The sequence below is a fragment of the Scomber scombrus genome, chromosome 10 (genome assembly GCF_963691925.1).
Source record: "Scomber scombrus chromosome 10, fScoSco1.1, whole genome shotgun sequence".
Classification (NCBI taxonomy): domain Eukaryota; kingdom Metazoa; phylum Chordata; class Actinopteri; order Scombriformes; family Scombridae; genus Scomber; species Scomber scombrus.
In genome coordinates this window covers 7,327,630-7,345,926 of record NC_084979.1, presented here as the reverse complement: position 1 = coordinate 7,345,926, position 18,297 = coordinate 7,327,630, and the positions used below count along the sequence as shown (strand labels likewise).

At 39.7% G+C, this 18,297-nt stretch overlaps 1 protein-coding gene across 4 annotated transcripts; it reads left to right on the top strand.

Moving 5' to 3' along the window:
* Positions 1-1,568: 1,568 nt before the first annotated feature.
* LOC133987271 (neuronal acetylcholine receptor subunit alpha-4-like) lies at positions 1,569-17,821 on the top strand. 4 transcript variants are annotated; one of them, XM_062426577.1, is made up of 6 exons: positions 1,569-1,599; positions 10,557-10,708; positions 11,620-11,664; positions 11,747-11,856; positions 13,415-14,849; positions 17,696-17,821. In XM_062426577.1, exons 3-6 carry the CDS (start codon positions 11,635-11,637, stop codon positions 17,819-17,821), a joined length of 1,701 nt encoding a protein of 566 aa, XP_062282561.1. In that variant the 5' UTR covers positions 1,569-1,599; positions 10,557-10,708; positions 11,620-11,634. The 4 variants fall into 4 exon arrangements, with proteins under 4 accessions (XP_062282561.1, XP_062282562.1, XP_062282560.1 ...); XM_062426578.1 differs by lacking the exon at positions 1,569-1,599 and adding an exon at positions 3,497-3,539 and having other exon boundaries at positions 10,575-10,708; XM_062426576.1 differs by lacking the exon at positions 1,569-1,599 and adding an exon at positions 7,861-7,927.
* Positions 17,822-18,297: the final 476 nt, after the last annotated feature.

Here is an 18,297-nt window from a genome sequence, read left to right as displayed (position 1 = left end):
AGCACCCATACTTTGAGCAGTCGATCAATCTGTACAGTGTGAGCACAGAAGTTACATGCGAGATTGATAAAAATACACAGTGTATTCCCAGATTAAGTCTGCCTTCAGCGGGGAAAGACAAGAGACTTTAAAACAATATCATCATGATTCATGAGTCCCTGAATTCATGAAAGTTATCCAAAGCAGGAGGAGGGGGATGGTGGAGGCTGTTAGGCATGTCTTAATATGTATGTAGAGAATAACTAAGTCTGTTGATTGGAAGAGCAAGGCCATTTAATATTTTACAGGTACTTCATATTAGTAGGATTTCTGCTATTATTTGGTGATATTGGGGAAAAAATGTATCTCAGCATTCATGGTAAAAATAAATAAATAAATAAAATAAATATAATAATCAACAGAAAATCGTGATGATTGAATTCATATGATGGAAGTAAAATGTGGTATTTTGTAGTCTGCTGAAGGAATGTTTCATTTTCTCATGTATTGCGGCAAGTGGTGTTTTCAAAATGAATCCTTTGATTAAAGCTTTGCAGGAGGGCCATTATGAATTGAAAGCATTACTCACTAGATTTGAAAAGAATCCTTTCATTTTTTTCATCAATGTGCAATGTACAAGATTCAGGCTTGAATTCTTGCGGCATGCAGTAATTGAGAAAGTAAATCCTACAGTAAATACCTTTCCAAAAATGTCAAACGTACAAGGCAAAGATAAATGAGATAGTAAGTGGATCTTCAACCTTAACCAATACCAATGCAATATGATTATTGTATATGTTTTAATGGAAAGGCATTTTTTTATGGTGTCACAAAAGGCATAGTTGTGATGTGTGGGGAATGCAACAGTGTTAAAAAAGCAGTCTTCTCCCTACAAATGGTAAATTCTTGCTGTATTATTCTATGCAAGTAATGAATGAGGAACAATTATTTACTATTTACCCATCATTGATATTGCAGTATTCTACTATAGCTGTCATTACTTTCACTAACTTGCAACATCAAAGTATTTTTTAATGTGATTCTAATGGATTTGTAATATCATGTTGAGGATCAATCTATTAATGACTAACAGTCAATGGAATGGAACACATAAATACATAACTATGTTGTCCCTGGACATAGTGTCATTTAGTTTAATGGTGTTTGTGCCTATTGATTTTCACTGTAATCAAGATAATATTGATCTCAAACAGCACTGTCTAAAGCCTCATAGTGCCAGAAGTGTTCAGAATGGGAGGCAGGGACTTCAGCTACCAGGCTCCTCTCCTGTGGAACCATCGTCCAGTTTGAGTCCAGAGAGGCAGATACCTTCTCTACATTTAAGAGTAGGCTTAAAACTTCACTTTTTGATGAAACTTTAAGTTAGGATTGACCCAGGCTTGCCTTGGACCAGCCCCAAGTTATGCTGCTATAGGCCTAGACTGCTGCGGGACTTCCCATGATGCACTTCACTCCCCTCTCCTCCTCCCCCTCTCAATCTGTATGCTTTCATGACTAACTAATAGTGCAGTGCAGAGATGCGCCAAATAAATCAAATTAAATTGAATTGAGAAAAAAAAGAGTTTAATCCAGCTTCAAAGCAGTTTTGGCTTGTGATTTGCATGTGACATTTCAGGTTTTGCTCCTTTTCAAATGCAGTTGCAGTGTAAGTGAAGGAAAAATGTATTTAAAAGTTTATCTGAAGGTAATATTAAAGCCATCTGAGTTTGTCAAATAAAGTGGATATCTTCCACAGTTACAGTCTTTATAGTAAAGAATTCCCTTTGGGTCTTGTGTCTGACAGTGTTTTCCTGTTTAGCTACAGTGGAGGAACCATAACAAAAGAGAGAATTTGGCACCAGAAAGACAGTAATGGTGAAAGGTATTGACTTGATTTGACTAATTTGGATGGCTTCAAGTAAAGCTTTTGAAAACATTTCTGCACAGAAGGAGAGCTATAATTTGTGTCCTCCATCACTAACACTGAAAGTGCATTATGACCGAATCTTTTAATGGCCAGTTTGCACAAAAAAATTATTACAGCAGGAAACAAAGTGTCAGTCTTTGTTTGGGCACCTGATTATTGTTTTAGGACAGACTTGAAAAATCATGAACCCATCCTTCTAATTATCATTACTTTGTCTTAAAAGACTTTTCATGTGTCCCTTTTCAAAGAAATCAACAAAGATGGTGCTCTAAGTGATATTTTATTAAGGTTTTGTTTATGTGGCTAACAGATGTCATTTACCCTGCAGATGCAGCAGGTGCCCCATCTTTGTTGGTACCTGTCCATTGACTATCTCAGCTCACCCCTGGGCTGTTGCAGGTGGGTTCATGGTTGGCATCAGGCCCTGTCAATATTTGCCTTTGCCCACAGCATTCATGATGACTTTGACATCCATCCTCTCCTTCAGGGAGCTGGTTCAATCCAATCTGACTCCATTCTAAAAGCAAACCTTACAAAAAGAATACTGTTTGACAGCAAAGGCAACAACGCTATTATCATTTAATGATGAAATATCTATCCTTTCATCCATAGTCCTTTAAGGCACTTGCAGAAGAGTAGATGTGAAACCCCTTTATTTTAAACAGCTAATCCAGCAAAAGTACAGAGGGGGTTTTGACTAGTCTCACGATACCAGATAACTGTAGATTTTTGCCTACCAAAGTCTGGGGATTTCTAAATGCACTATTGTTGCCTAAAGACTTTGGATTTGTTCTGCAATACAGGGATTTTTAAAAACTCTCTAATTGTTTCCACTGAGTTTTAACAATGAAACCTGGGGGATAATCCTCAATCTCTATGAGTGAGGCATTAGAGACTGACCTCTGAGTCTATGATTGACAGGCGATCTAAGCCACCCCTAGCAGGCAGGGTGTTTATACATGCATGGTTTGAATCCCTGTGTCTGTGTGGGTTTGTGTGTCTGACGGTGGATGCATGTCAGTGTGAGCGCAACAAAGAAAGCTTCATGAATCACTAAGGCAAAACCAGCTCTGTTGAGTGCTAGCTGAACCGGTGATCTCAGATCCTGGGGCTGTTCCAGGGAGCTATCCTCACACAAGCCGGCTTCAGTGGGAACACACGCTGTGATCTGATCAATACTACAGATGCTTCACTGGGAGCCCATCAATAATTCTCCTATTCTTATGTATGATTCAATCCCCTCATGGCTACTGCCAGTGGTCTGATAAACATGAAATCTATATTCACCCTCTCCTATTGTTGTTGTCATATACATGTTTGTATCGCTGTTAACAGGGCTACACATTGTATGTCGATGTGGGACATTCAATCTTAGACCACTGCTAATGTCCATTGACTTTATATAAACAGCTCCCCAAAAGTGAAGTCAAAATATCTTGATTGCCCCCTGGTGGCTGGCTTCTGTATAGGTCATAAATCCCGCCCCCTCCATGTTAGCAGATTGGACATGAGCCAAACTAAAAAAATCAAAAAAATACACGTCAAATGAATTTTTCCCAAAGATGGTTTATGTTAATTTAAGTAGTTCTTTTCACGTTGATGCTTGTTCAAGTTCAAGCTGGTTATTTGACAATATAAAAAGGGGGTGCGGCATTATGATTTACAGCTGTGACAGCCACACTCAAACTTCCTGCAGCCCAACTCTACTGTGGAGACCGTGGCTCCAAATGATGCCACACAAGCAAGATGGCAACTCCCAGAAAGGCAATATTTTGGCTTCCCTTCGGAGGGCCTGTCATCAGACTCCCATCCCTTTCAGCAGCCTGGTGCTTGACATCCCCTGCAGCCAATCTCCACCGGGAGCACCTGTGTTCTCCAGCCCTTTTGTTCTGCTTCAGTTGCTGGATTGGAGTACTTCAGCTTTTTGCATTTGTACGCTTCACCAACTGCATCCTCCCATGGCACCGTCAGTTCTATGATGAACAGGGCCTTTTGTGAGGCTGACCACAAGATCATCAGACGCCTCATCAGACAGGGGAGCAATCTGTCCTGCACATTCTCCTCATGAGTGCAGAGAGAATGACAAGCAGAAGCAAATGATCAGGATTATTAATCTGGGCACCAACCATATCAAGCCCCAAAGATAAAGCCAAATTCCAGTGTTGAGTTGAGTTGTTGGTGCTTTTAGTGAAAGTAGAGTTTGTCGTTACATTAACCTCTTGCATATTACTTCAATGAGGAAAGAGACAACTCTCGATACAGTATTGCCATTAGGGCTGCAGCTATTGATTTAGTAATTGAGTATTCTACCCATTACTCCACTGGTTAATTGAGTAATCGAAAAATAAATGCTTTTGTTTTATTAAATGGGACCGATAATGCTTTTCCTTATTTTCAGTCATATACTGTATTTCATGTTACAATGTCAGATGGTCATATTAAATGTGGCCAAAGTATCAAATAATCTCTCAAACTGGTATGCTGTGTTTTTCTATTTCTAATCTGCTAAACAAAGAGCTCCAAAAATGCCCATATGTTGCATCGCCCTGTTTTTAGCAGTGCTAACAAAGCTCTGCTAATTTGTTGAAAAACACGATACATTTCCTGTAAATTTTTAACAATAAAAGTCTCACATTATTTAGTAAATTAAAAGCTTTTAATATGTAGCAGTAAAGCAGGAAATGTTGAGTTTGCATCAACAGTAATTTAGCATGACCCATGAAACAGCTACCCCTAATTGTTACCCTACGTTGGGTCTGTCTCATGGACTGGATGCTTTCTGCTGAGATGCTGAAGCATTGACGTCACGCTTATGTGGTAGACTAGTTCCATTTTGCAACAGACACACTGTACAGAGTTTTCATTTTGTCCCAGCTTGAAATGATCCTGAACTTTGGACACCCTCTGTCGTTTCCTTCTCTAGCCCATCTCTTCTCTTCGCCCCTGTTATTTTTCTCTGTCCCTTCATTTTGCAATCCACGCCATCAAATCATGTCTTCTTCATGTCATCTTGCCCCAGTGTCACAGTGTTGTGCCACTGTAATAATCATCTCTGCACAGTACGCTGTATATAGTTATATGGATTAAACAATATAAGTACATTGTACTATGATTTTTAATAATTTAGTTAATAAAGTTTCTCAAGGAATCATTTCAGCTCTAATTGTCACACTTTCTTTCATGCATACTCACACACGATGCAGACATATGAGCTGCTGTAGAGGAGTGAGCCCCAAACAGTGGGGCGTATATTACTTATTCTGTTTCACACCAATCTCTAAGAGCTGTTGTGACTACTATACTACTACTATGCATGACAGACATGGCAGGATCTCTTTCAGAATAAACATGTTTTTTTCCTCCCTCTTTCACACAGGAACACACTGACGCACTAATATGATTTCTTTATTGGAAAGTCAAATCTTAAGTCTTCAGTGACTCGAGTCTAAATAAAGGTTGAGACTCAAGACTGAAATGTACAGCTATGTTATTGACACAACAACATTGCTACAACAAATTAATAATAGAGGGCAGCCTATTCTGCATATTAGTGTGTAGAAGTGGTAAAAAACATTTAAAACCACTATTTGTACAGTTTGAAAACTTACAAAACCCCTAGAATCATATTGAAAAGTTGACTAAGAGTCAGCATTTTGACTTTGTGAACACTTTGACCTGCTGAAGATGCTAGTTGAAAGGTCAGGGGATTGCCAGAGTCCTTCATATTCATCTTGTGCACCATGGATACCTGAACCAAATTCAGTGTTAATCCATCTAGCAGTTGGAATGTTTCATTGAAAACCAAAGATGTCAATCTCTTGGTGGTGCAAGTGGAACATTCTGGACCAAAGTGGCAGAGCGACTGATAAACAGGCATTGCTGTCCCTAAATCTTGTACACATAATAGCTTTAATACAAGACCTCTGAAATTAAAGGATTATCAAATGTCAATAGTATGCTTTTTTGGTTAAACTCTGGTATTAGAACTTTGATAACTATTGATAACCAAGTTACATTGCAGTACACTGCATTTAAATAGCAGCCACCCTCCTTAACTTCTTACAAACATGGCCATAAAAGGGTCAGCAAGTGTGTTTGGGTTGTAGAGGTCACAGTGCCTGCTTGGGGATCACTAAAGCATTTCCAATATCAGGACAGGTTGAATTATTAAGGATGCTGCTCGCAAGATATGAATACTGCCACTCTTTATACTCCCTCACTATTAAAAAAAAAAGCAAGGACACAGATGGTCAGCTTCATCAGCTGATGTGGTGAGGGAGATTAAGTTTCTATATGTGGGTGTGAGTTAAACAAATATATGTAATTGGCTTATATGTGCACCCTGCCTGTTACTGGAAGTGAAATTTCCTCTTACAGTGGCCCCCCTGCTGCTGCCTTGTCCCACTTACAAATTCCTGCTGGACTCCTGTCAGCCATCCAACTAAATAATCGGCTATCAAATCTCTGATGGTAAGAGTGTAACATCTGTGCTGTGTCAGCACACCGGTGAGAGAAATCTGTTCATCTGTCATGTCATTGTTAGTCATCACCGGATCAAGAGAGCCATGTCTTTGATTAGAAAAAAATCAATGTGTACACTGCGGAGGCTTTTCTCTGTGGGCTCATAGTGCATTGAAAAGAAGCATATCAGACAAAGACATCTACAGCAGCAAAATATATCTCCGCCTGGACCTCTTTTGTTGCACTCTATCACATAACACAGTCAGAAAAAACTGTCGAAAAGTCAAAAGCTGGCTTCTGCGTCAGCCGGTCTCAAGTAAACAGGACTCTTAGTCAAGTTTTTTTTAAGTGTCTCCTGTTATTCTCTCTTTCTTTCTGTAATCAAAGCATGACAAGTTGGCAATTCTGGGAAAAAATAAAGTACACGCTCAACAACAGTAAACACACCCCAAGCAAATGCACCTGTCTCAATAGATGACTAGCCTTGGCACTGAGATCTGTTGGCGTGTAAAAGCTCTAAAGAAGACTGTCAGTGAAGTGCAGAGACATTGCAGAGGAAGAGAAATGTCTGTCTGTGTGCAAGACATTACGTCGAAAAAGATTTGACAGCAGGTGAGGTCAGGGGTGTTTGAAAGAGAGAGGAAGGGGTAAGATAAAGGGTGGATGATGTGCTCCTGGGAAACACGGCAGAGAGGAGATTGAATAGTATCCAGAGGTCCTATGACTCACTGGTACTTCTGCATTTTGACAGGCATCCACGCACACATGCTGCATGCACACTGCAACACAGCTCACATACTAAGAAACGGTCTGCCAAAACACATACTCACAAACACACACAACACTGTTAATATATACAGTGTATACAGGTAAGAAATTCTCTACAGAGGCATGCTCACTTTCCCCTCACATGCACACAGACTGACAAAAAAGTTCACTGTTTTCCCATGAAAAAAAGTGAAGGACAGACAACTGGTAAACTGGAGCGGGGAAAAAAAAAAAGAAAATAAGTGGGAGGGAAAGACAGAATGCAAAGAGAGAAATGAAGTGTGTATGTGCGAAAGAGATCGGGAGGGAGATGAGTTGAGGAGGCGGAGAGACGAGAGGCGAGGGAGGGAGTAATGTAGACAGGGAGGGTGGAGAAGAGAGGGATAAGCCACACTTGGATGAAGGATTCTAGTGGAGCAGGGAGGGACTTTCAAGTGTTGGATCAGGGAAACTAAACTACAGGTCTGTGGTCATTTCCTCCTGACACTCAGACTGGACAGTGAGGCAACTGAAGACATGGACAGATGGAACCAGGAGCAGCATCAGGCCGTGGACTGACACCGACCGGCATGACCTCTCCATCTGGCTGCTTAACCTATTCTGAACTTTTCTAAAGAGTTGCAGTTTCAAGAGAGAATTCCCAGGTTGGAAGACCTCTAGGGATGACTGACCACCTGCGCTGAAGTCAGGCACATGTTGGGGGGAGTTCACTCATAGAGTTGAATACTTGTGGAGGCACTATGGATATATACAAGTGTTTGAGCGTACTTTTCTTCACTCTTCCTCCACAAGGTAAATCATTTCTCTTATAGTTTTCAATACCAACATATGGGACTGTAGGAGCATTATAAGATGGAGACAGGGGATCAAAAATGTATGTGTAATTAAGACTAGTTTATAGTTTTCATGACAGCAGGGGATAGGCTTTAACCTTTGAACACTTCTTTTTCTCAGAGTACCACTGTTTAGTTATGTTTGCCAAAAAAAACATTGTTTTGAGATATGGGGAGGAAGGTATTGCATTTTTTCTTCTAAATCAGGGGATAGGTGCAAAGCAAATGTTACAAAGGTGCTTACATTTTTATAGTATAAAATATAAAATTCTTTACCTCTCCCCACCTCAAGGATTTCCCAATAATCCCGGACAAAGCTCCAGTTATGTTATTCAGAAAGGCAAGGATTTTCTTATTGAGATGAGTAACACAATCAGTAACAAAAACATAACCTTCAAGACAAGATTTTTTTTTCCTATATATTTGATAAGGATGTAAAAACAAGCTCTGTTGCTTAGTGACCTGGAGTTTTCTCTGCCTATAAGAGCAGTTGTCACTTGTATGGAAAAATAAAAATTGCTGCTCATGCATTATTGGCCAATGAGAGTGCATTGATCAAATGAGGACAGAACTGGGTCCAGTAGATCTTCTACAGGAGAAAACTAACCAGGATGAAACTGTTTGGCTTGTTCTTTGCAAAGCTAAAAATATTGATGAATATATATATATATTAATAGCATTAATATTTGGTTTAATGTTGGCACCAGATGTTATGAACTTTTCTGGATGATTCACATATTATGTACCTTACTAACTGCTCATTGCTTGCATGAATAAATACTGATAACACTCAAATTGGTTTTTAAAAATTGCATCATTGAAAGGAAGAAGATAATTCAACTGGAATGAAAGGTTTAAGAAAGAAAAGTGAATTGTGGCCATTCATTAGTGTCCTATAAAGCACATCGCACAAAAGTACAGTCCAACAGTTACCTGGTTTCTCCTGCACACAATACTGCTCTGACCCACAAATTGTCAAAGTCAGGACAGCCTACAAGCTCTCCTATCTAAACCCATTAGTTGCAAGGCTTCTTTAAGATCTACTGGAGCATCCCTTTATTTAATATACCTGCATTCAATAGATACCGCACTGAACTGATGTGATGGAACAAAGGTTCCTGTGTCAGTTTGTGTCATCTGAAAACACAGAGACGTTTCAAGGTTGTTGGATGTCTGGACATGTCAAACAAATTTGGGGGTAAATAGGAAGAGAAGACGTGGGGGAAAAAAAGAAACTATATCCATTTAATAAGATATTGATCCCCAGCCTTTAAAAATTGAGGATGCCAGTTTTCAGGGAACTGAAGGACAGCCCATCAGCTTTGATTGAGTGGGTTGGGAGACATGAGAGGAAAGCCAGCAGCATAATCATAACACCTGTGTCCCTATAATTTAAGAAAACAAGTTAGAACAGCAGCATCTTTGTCTAACATAAATATCAGCAACACTGATACATGAAAAACTACTAACTACTTTAAAGCTTATAGAAATAACTTATTACTGCTATGTTCATCTCCTTGTGCATGACTCCAATCGTTGTGAGGTAATAACCCCCCACCCCCCAACTCCCGTACCACTTAACATTTTGCACAATAAGAAGTGGGCATAATATATGCAATATAATGCCCCACACACAAGAAAGAAATTGAAATATGCAGAAGTGCTGGGCCATAATGAAATATCAGTGAGGCCTGTTAAATAAATCAACCAATGATTTATTGCTGTGCCAGTGAATTACCTGCACAGATGCACAATGTCCAGGACAGAAGAAAGCCTAATTAAATATGAAAAAATGCCTGGAATACAAAGGACATTGTACTGTACAAGCCTTGGGACGATCCCCGTCCCTTTAATTGTCCTCGGACCTCGTTAGGTCATCCTCAGAGCTATGTGAGCTGGTTCTAAAAGTGGGCAGGGATGTGACTGAGCAGCTCCATCAGAGCGGCAGTAGAATAGAGACACTGAAGCAGGGATGGCGAGAAGGGGAAAGGGAGGGATGAGACGTCTCGACAGAATGCTCCATCAGCACGTCTGTTTGGAGACACAACGGATGTCCTCAGATTCAGATTCATCCTTCCTCTTTTTCCTCCTCTCATCTTCCTCAGCCCCCCACCCCTCCCTCCCTGTTTGTCTCATCTCTCAGATACAGTCTCATGTAACCATATGCCACCTGTGTATAATAGAGGTCACCCTCCTTTTAGATTACACTCTGTATCTACAACAGTGGCTTCTTTACTGTGGTATCGCCTCATACTAAATCCAATTTAGATGAATGTACTTTAGGTGGTGGAAAATATCTGCAATATTAATGTTATGCTTTTGAAATCGTGCTTTGTATTTCATTTATTAATATGCTAAATGAGAAACAGTGACAGTGTTTTGGTCATTGGGAATTCTGTACAAGAGCAAAATAAATGAGCACAAAGGCTTAGCAGTATTATCTGATGCATGTGGTAATATGCAGTTATAAAAACAAATATGAATGTGTATTTGAAAAAAGACAAGAAATTATACAAAAGGACTAAAGGAGGCCAAGTCATTAGTCTAACACTTCTTAATATGTCTCATTTCTTCTTTTCTCCCCTCAGTTTGTTCCCAAACTGGACCCCGGGCCCATGCCGAGGAAAGGTTGCTCCAGGATCTGTTTGTACATTACAATAAGCTCTCCCGGCCAGTGGAAAACACTTCTGACACAGTCCTAGTACACTTTGGACTCTCTATCGCCCAGCTTATAGATGTGGTGAGGGAAACTTCATAACCTTGAAACACAGGATGTCTTTCGTAAATTTGATTTATCATAATGAATGTTATGTTATGATGGTATTGGCAAAATGTAATTGTGTAAATGACATATCATCAATTGCGCCCTCTCTGTCATATGTATTATATTCATGAAGATCACAATAGCAGCTCAATAGCAGCTCAAAGCTACACCAGGCAAGAGAGAAAAATCAGAGGTAACTTATCAGTGGAAATGAAATCACAAGAGATGAGTCTGCATTATTTTCGCTAATTAAATTCAGTTGCCATGTATGGACACCTGCAGTAAATATTCTGGTCTCTATTCAATACCATCTTTATTTTATCTTGCCCCAATGGTACCTTTGCATTATAGACCCTCTGGAGATTTAAACACAAGCATCAGTTCATTTTACACAAATTATGTTAGGGGATTTCTGTTGACTAAGGTAAAACTGTTTTAGATTTTGAATATGTGCAGCCTGCATTATTGTGGGGCTGATTTTCAAGGTTTTGACAGACAATTATGTGAAAGTGCTTGCTCCACATGCCCGGTAGTGAGAGTCAGCTCTGGGTGAAGTTGTCTTATCCGACAGTGTTTCAACGAGTGCTGTGCCTTAGATGTTGCTGGGGAAGAGCTAGAGCCAGCAGTGGCAGCAAAGCAGCAGAGTGTGCTACAGTGAGAGTGTTCTGGCATGAAGAATTATATATTAAAATATATTTTTTTCTGGTGTTTTAAACAAGTAATCTGTCCTCATGGAGAATGCTTGGAAAACATAAATAAGTAAAACAAAAAAAGAGATGTTCAAAGACATTGTACCTAAGAGATGCTGAAGTCTAAACTGTTATACAATTAATTTAAAAGAAGGTTAATGTCACATTGATTTCCTTTCTCTGTTAACATGAAATAAGGATGAGAAGAACCAGATGATGACCACAAACGTCTGGGTCAAGCAAGTATGTAATTATGAGAACACTTGCAAGATTCAGTCCAATATAAAGCTACAGAAACATTAATATGATTAATGTAATCCTACAGGAATGGAACGATTACAAACTCCGCTGGAACCCGGAGCAATATGAAAATGTCACCTCCATCCGTATTCCCTCAGAGATCATCTGGAGGCCCGACATTGTCCTCTACAACAAGTGAGGATCTATGTTTTAATGTGACGATATTGCAAGAGAATCTGTTCACACAGCTGCACAAACATTTAAGATCTCTGGGATCCTAAATGTTGCATTTCTTGAGGCAAAAATAATTATACAGCAACTAATGTTCAGCTTTTGATGATTTAATTCCAACAGATGGTATGACTGGAGGGAAAACATGGAGATTCTGCTGTTGTGCCAAACATCTCGTCCTGTGCCAATGTCATAAAGTGATTTAGCTAAAATAAATGTGAACAAGGTCAGCCTTAATGGATGTGGTTATAAACAAAACACAAAGCAATACATTACGCAGGGAATTAGAAGATGAAATGTAATTGGATGTGTTTCAAAGGGCCACACAGATGACATGCATCCAGCAACTGCCTTAGGTACTTAATTTCACTTTAAATGAGGGAAATCCTAATCTATAAGACAAACTGTGTCAAAATAAGGCATTTCAGAATTTGCTTAATACAAACATTTCATCACATGTCATTCAAAACATGATTGTGCTTTCTCACGATGAAATATCCTTGGCTAGGAGCTAATAAGGCAAGACACTGAGACTAAAACAAGAAAAAGTCATGGAACAAATAAAATAGCTTCCTGTACAAAGATAAGAACAAAGATCAGAGATGCTTTTTCATCCTTAATCCTCTTGTGATTTACAAGTGGGTAGCAGGATTTTAAAAACAATTTGTTGACAGACTTGAAGCCTGTGCAGAGATTTGAGTCGTGGAGTGATGTGCTTTTAAGCTGGAGATGTCTGAACATTTCAAGATAGCCCTAGAGATAAAGACAAGGATCTTGTTTGGACATAAATTCTCTAAATCATTTTATATTGTTAATATGGTAGCAGGCTGAATTTGTTATTGTCTTGATGTGGCTGTAAAACTTCTAAATATATGTATATATACTACACCAAGATTTCAGATTTAGGTTAACTTTATTGTAATGTTGAAACAAAGTAAAGAGCAACATGCAATGGCTGCGATGCAAAGTTTTATTTCAAAATCCAAACTCATTTGGTGATACAGACACGTAAATGTCAGTGTCATCGGCATATATGTATTCAGGAATATTCCTTTTTTTGCCATGCCAACTTTGAGCTAACAGAGGTATATGGAGGGTGAATAAAAAATGAAAGAAGACTGTAATCATAGTGAATTATTCTCCGATGATGTTCTCTCAAATGGCAGCACCTCATTAAAATAATTATGTTTTGAAAGAACATCAGCAGTGATGAAAAAGTTTACATTTTTATGCATGTTGTATGTGTGCTTTTGCACTCATCGTGTAATATAAAAAAGTTACATTTTTCCTAGTTGGTCAATCATTTTAATAAAAAGTAATTTTGTTTTTTGTGTGTACTCACTGGAAGTCATTGGTTGTAATCAGAACTATTTATGACATTTTATTGTATTAATGAATGCAGTGCTAACAGAGAAACTATTTCCAAAGTGTTCAGATTCTGTCAGAGGTACAAAATGTAGGGTACATTTCATTATATGTTTCCAATTTTATCCTTCTTCTGTATCCCATTCTCCATCTGCAGTGCTGATGGCGACTTTGCGGTAACTCATCTCACAAAGGCACACCTATTCTATGATGGTCGGATAAAATGGATGCCACCAGCCATTTACAAGTCTTCGTGCAGCATAGATGTCACATTTTTCCCTTTTGACCAGCAAAGCTGCAAGATGAAATTTGGTTCATGGACCTATGACCGTGCCAAGATCGATCTGATCAACATGGCCAGCGATGTGGACCAGATGGACTATTGGGAAAGTGGCGAGTGGGTCATAATGAATGCAGTGGGCAAGTACAATACTAAAAAGTATGAGTGCTGCACAGAGATATATGCGGACATCACTTACTACTTCATCATCCGGAGGCTTCCGTTATTCTACACCATAAACCTTATCATCCCCTGTCTACTTATCTCCTGCTTGACTGTACTGGTGTTTTATTTGCCATCACAGTGTGGAGAGAAGATCACTTTGTGCATATCAGTGTTACTGTCCCTAACAGTATTCCTCCTGCTGATCACAGAGATAATACCATCTACATCACTGGTCATTCCACTGATTGGCGAATACCTGCTTTTTACCATGGTCTTTGTCACACTCTCCATCATAATTACTGTCTTTGTTTTAAACGTACACCACCGATCTCCACAAACCCATGGCATGCCTCACTGGGTGCGGAGAGTATTCTTGGACTTGGTTCCTCGAGTCCTCTTCATGAAGCGTCCGCCAGGCACAGCCAAGCAGCACTGCAAAAAGCTTATTGAAATGATGCACGGTCCAACCACGATATCAGTAACGGACAACTCTCAGGCTTTTTGGTCAGGGTTAGAGACAGGGTTGAGACAATTAGGAGAGATTGACAATACATTTCCAAAGACCCCATCAGACAGTCCAAACATTGTGGTCTGCTCCCCTTCTCCACCCTCTTCTCCAATTGAGGACCTCAATGAAAAAGATCATCTACCGAAAGCCAGCATTTTCTGCCGGTCCGCAACTGGTCTGTATTCAGTTCTCTCAGAGAAGCAACTCCACCGGGGTCACAATTCGTCGGCCTCGTCTTCTTCCCAATTGTCCTTGCCCCCAACTTTGCCACTGGGCCCCCTTCACAGCCTATCCAGGGAAGAACCAAATGCACTGGCCCCAAATGGGCGCTCCCTCAGTGTAGAACAAATGTGTGACCAAAAGAGGGAACTTCCTCAGACAACTGGGCATCGGTGTCGCTCCCGCAGCTTCCAGTACTGCTGTTTTCACAATGAAGGCTCTGGGACCACTGGGATTGCAGGGCGAGTGAAACAAGCCTTTACAGATCACCTAGCAGAAACCCTCACAGCAGAGTCCAGTAAAGATGCGAGTACCCAGCAGGACCCCATACTTCCAACTATTTCCCCAGCTGTGAAACGAGCCATAGAGGGAGTACAATACATTGCTGATCATCTCAGGGCAGAGGATGCAGACTTTTCAGTGAGTTGACTGAGATTACTTTTATTTAAGTAACCAGTAATCCTTGGTCATGACATAACACTTTCTATATTTTTATGTTGTGCTCATATTTAAAAAGATATGAAAAAATCTCAAGTCACACAAGGCGTCATGTAACTCAGTGAAGCTCAAATGAGCTTGCCAGTTTTCATTCAGTGTTGTTGGAAGAGTACAATCCCTTCAGCACATGCAATAGGGCTGTCACTGTTTGAACATGGGAAAGTAATTAACTATTTGACAGGTAATGATCTGTTTGAATTCAAAATTCTCAGTGTAGGCATTGCATTTTATTTCCCTGATTGATCTCTGTGTGTAAAAACGCAATTGCCTTGTAGTGTTAGCTTGTCACTCAAGTGAGGAAGCATATGAATGAGCCGATTTCCCCCTTACTCACATGTCGATATCAAAAGCAGGCGGGATACAGGAAGAATAGGAAAAAAGCATGGGCAGAATTTTACAAATAAATAGCAAGAGCGAGCAAGAAAACAGTTTAAAACACAAATTGTAAATTAGATAGCTTTTTTATCAAACACTTAACTCTCTATTATATGTCATCTGAGGTCGAGAATAAGACATTTTGCTTGGTTCATTAGTGCTCCTAACTGTTGTAACGACAGTCATTAAGAATCGTTGGAGTCACCTGAAGCCAAGTGTAAATGACAGTTGTTATAGTTCATATACACATTCATAGACTGTTGGCACAGCCATTGGGATCAATTTGAGTTTAAGTATCTTGCAAGGACACATCAACATGCGGACTGGAGGAGCCAGGAATTGAACTGCTGATCTTATGATTAGTGGACAACCTGCTCTACTGCCTGAGAAAAAGCTGCCCTCGAATGTGAATGGTTGTTAGGCCGTATTTAGGCAAAATCAGGTAGTGCCGTGCACCACTGCAGGTTTTTGCAGAGGTGTGGGCATGTTTGTGCCGTTGAATGTAACCAGTAACCTTTGCTGACAGCAAAGCCTCCTCCAAGTAACATCTTTATACTGTTATGGCAGGACTTTACAGCTCTGATCAGTATGATCACCGGCTGTGATTAGCCACCCCAACATGATGTCAGATTATGTTTCCAAAACTTGAGTCTGAATCAACTTTCTTGCTGCAGCCTGGTGCAGTGCTTCTGCAGCCAAAACTGCCACAGGCTAAACACACAACCATTCAGATGAATTGGAGGGCCGATGTATTCGCTGCACAGCCTGATTTGGTCTTGGAAGGGATGAAAGGACAGAATTGTAGGTGGTAGATATCTGCATTCCTAACTGTATTGGACTGCATACACTTGCTTTTCTTGTGTTTGGGTGTGTGGTCTTTCGGGAGAACCAGTTTCTGTCTTAGTGTGTTGCAGGGTTTGAAAAACACAGGTATGCAGTGTTTGTTGAAAATAATCCTGAGCTTCTCAGATAGTCCAGGCACATAACAAATGATGATGTTGTTGTGTTTATCCTTCTTTTCTTCACCACCTGCAGGATAGTTATTCTTCCTGGATCTTCTGGCACTTTAAGTGCATCCTTCAAGTGCATCCTTCAAGTGTCTGGTGTTTGTGCTCCTTCTTTTGGGTCTGGCCACTTTTCGGTACATTATTAGCTCTATGGTTCAGGATTCTGATAGCTACTAGCTTATGCTCCAGTGGGTGGTGAAAGTCAAATAGTAGGTACTGGTCAGTGAGTCAGGGGGTTTTCTGTATTCTCCAAAGTTGAAGCTTCTGCACTTTTCATCGTGCTCAGCTGTTGTTCCTGACATCCTCTCATGTGAACTTGATGTTACTGGCCAACTGAGTGAATATGTTATAGGTGAAGGATTTCGCTTCCTGGGTTTTAATTTTGACCTATGTATTACCACATGGGTCCACACTGCAGCAGCATATCTCTTTCTCTGCTGCTTGTATTATTTCACCATGCCACCATATATTAACAATCAATATTTCCTACATGAGAGATCAATTCCCATTTCATGTTTTAAAGTTCAATAGGCTACATGGGTTGATCTGATCTCTCAAAAAAGTGACAGCCCTAACTTGCAACACTGTTTTTTGTTTTTCCTATAGTGTCCCCTGTTGCTTTTACCAACATAAATGTGCAGACAAACATCTGTGATGCAAGCAGCATTGTCCTTATACTTTCCTGGATATTTTCTGTGTACTTGGAAATTTAAAAATGATATCCACTAGGGGCAGATCAGGGTGGAATCAACCTTACTAACAATGGGATATCTTCCGTTAGAACTTTCAATATTGCACAAGTTACTCATGTAAATGCTTGCATAACTCTATAACAAATGACCATCAGACAATTAACTGAGTTCTCATTCTGTCTGTTCATGTATCATACTGCAAGTCTTCAGTTTTGACTATGTAAAAAAGTTTTCGATATCACTTTGAAATACCTCCATAAGTATGCATTCCAATTAGGAAACTACTACAGCAAATAACTTCTAAGTATACGGCAGAAATTCAGTGTTTATTGTAGAGTTACTGGGGAAAAATGAAAATGTATCTCTGAGGAATGGAATGAGAAGTTAGAAAGTGTTTACAATTATTCTAAAAACTTATTGTGTTCATTGATGCCAGCCATTGTCAATGACTACAATGTACTTTCTGTCTCTATCCAGTATTTGAAACAATTGGACCTCACTTATTTGACCTTGAATTTTTCATAAGAGAGAAAAGCAAAGATTGAATGACATTTAGGAGATAGCTGCCTCATAATGAAAAAATCAGCCATTCGAGAGAAATCAATCAAGGGTGAAAACTGACAGCTGGTAAAAAGAAAGGTGGTGCGGTGTGAAATTTGAAATGTCCCTCTCTGCTGTTTCTCTTCTCTGCTAGGTGAAGGAGGACTGGAAGTATGTGGCTATGGTCATTGACAGGATATTCCTCTGGATGTTTGTCCTGGTGTGCATACTGGGATCTGTTGGACTCTTTCTTCCTCCTTGGCTGGCTGGAATGATCTAAAAATCTCACCATCAAAAAAACCCTGACAAAAAGAGAGAACACTGAGCAGGAAAATGTGATCATGTCTCAAATTGTAAGAAAATATGGTTTATCATTTATCCTTGTATTTTCTATTTTTAAAGAAACCACAAGTCACACTCTTTGCTCTTGCCCTAGGTTATCAAAAGGTTATTCACAGAGAAAGCAGATGAAATATCTATCATTGATTCCTGTGGGCATATAAATACTTTATGAGGGCAAAAGGCCAACAGCGAAAATATCTCTCTGCACCACTCCATTTTGACATTGAGCTGAATAGCTCAAGCTGTCACCTTTGTCTTAAAACAGTGACGAATAGGCTTTGACCCATTCTCACCTATGAAAAAGAGCAGAGAAAATATTTATGGTCTATTCTGAGCAGGAATTTCAAGATATTGATATGACTGAATAAGGTTTGGTTTTAATCTCAATTTTAACATTCCTCAACAATGTCAGCG

Bases quoted from the DNA above. Each gene is read 5' to 3' on its own strand.
- LOC133987271 (XM_062426576.1), top strand. From the start codon at position 7,876: ATGGATATATACAAGTGTTTGAGCGTACTTTTCTTCACTCTTCCTCCA. The intron at 11,857-13,414 runs GTGAGGATCTAT...CTCCATCTGCAG, and splicing joins GACATTGTCCTCTACAACAA to TGCTGATGGCGACTTTGCGG. The intron at 14,850-17,695 runs GTGAGTTGACTG...CTTCTCTGCTAG, and splicing joins CAGAGGATGCAGACTTTTCA to GTGAAGGAGGACTGGAAGTA.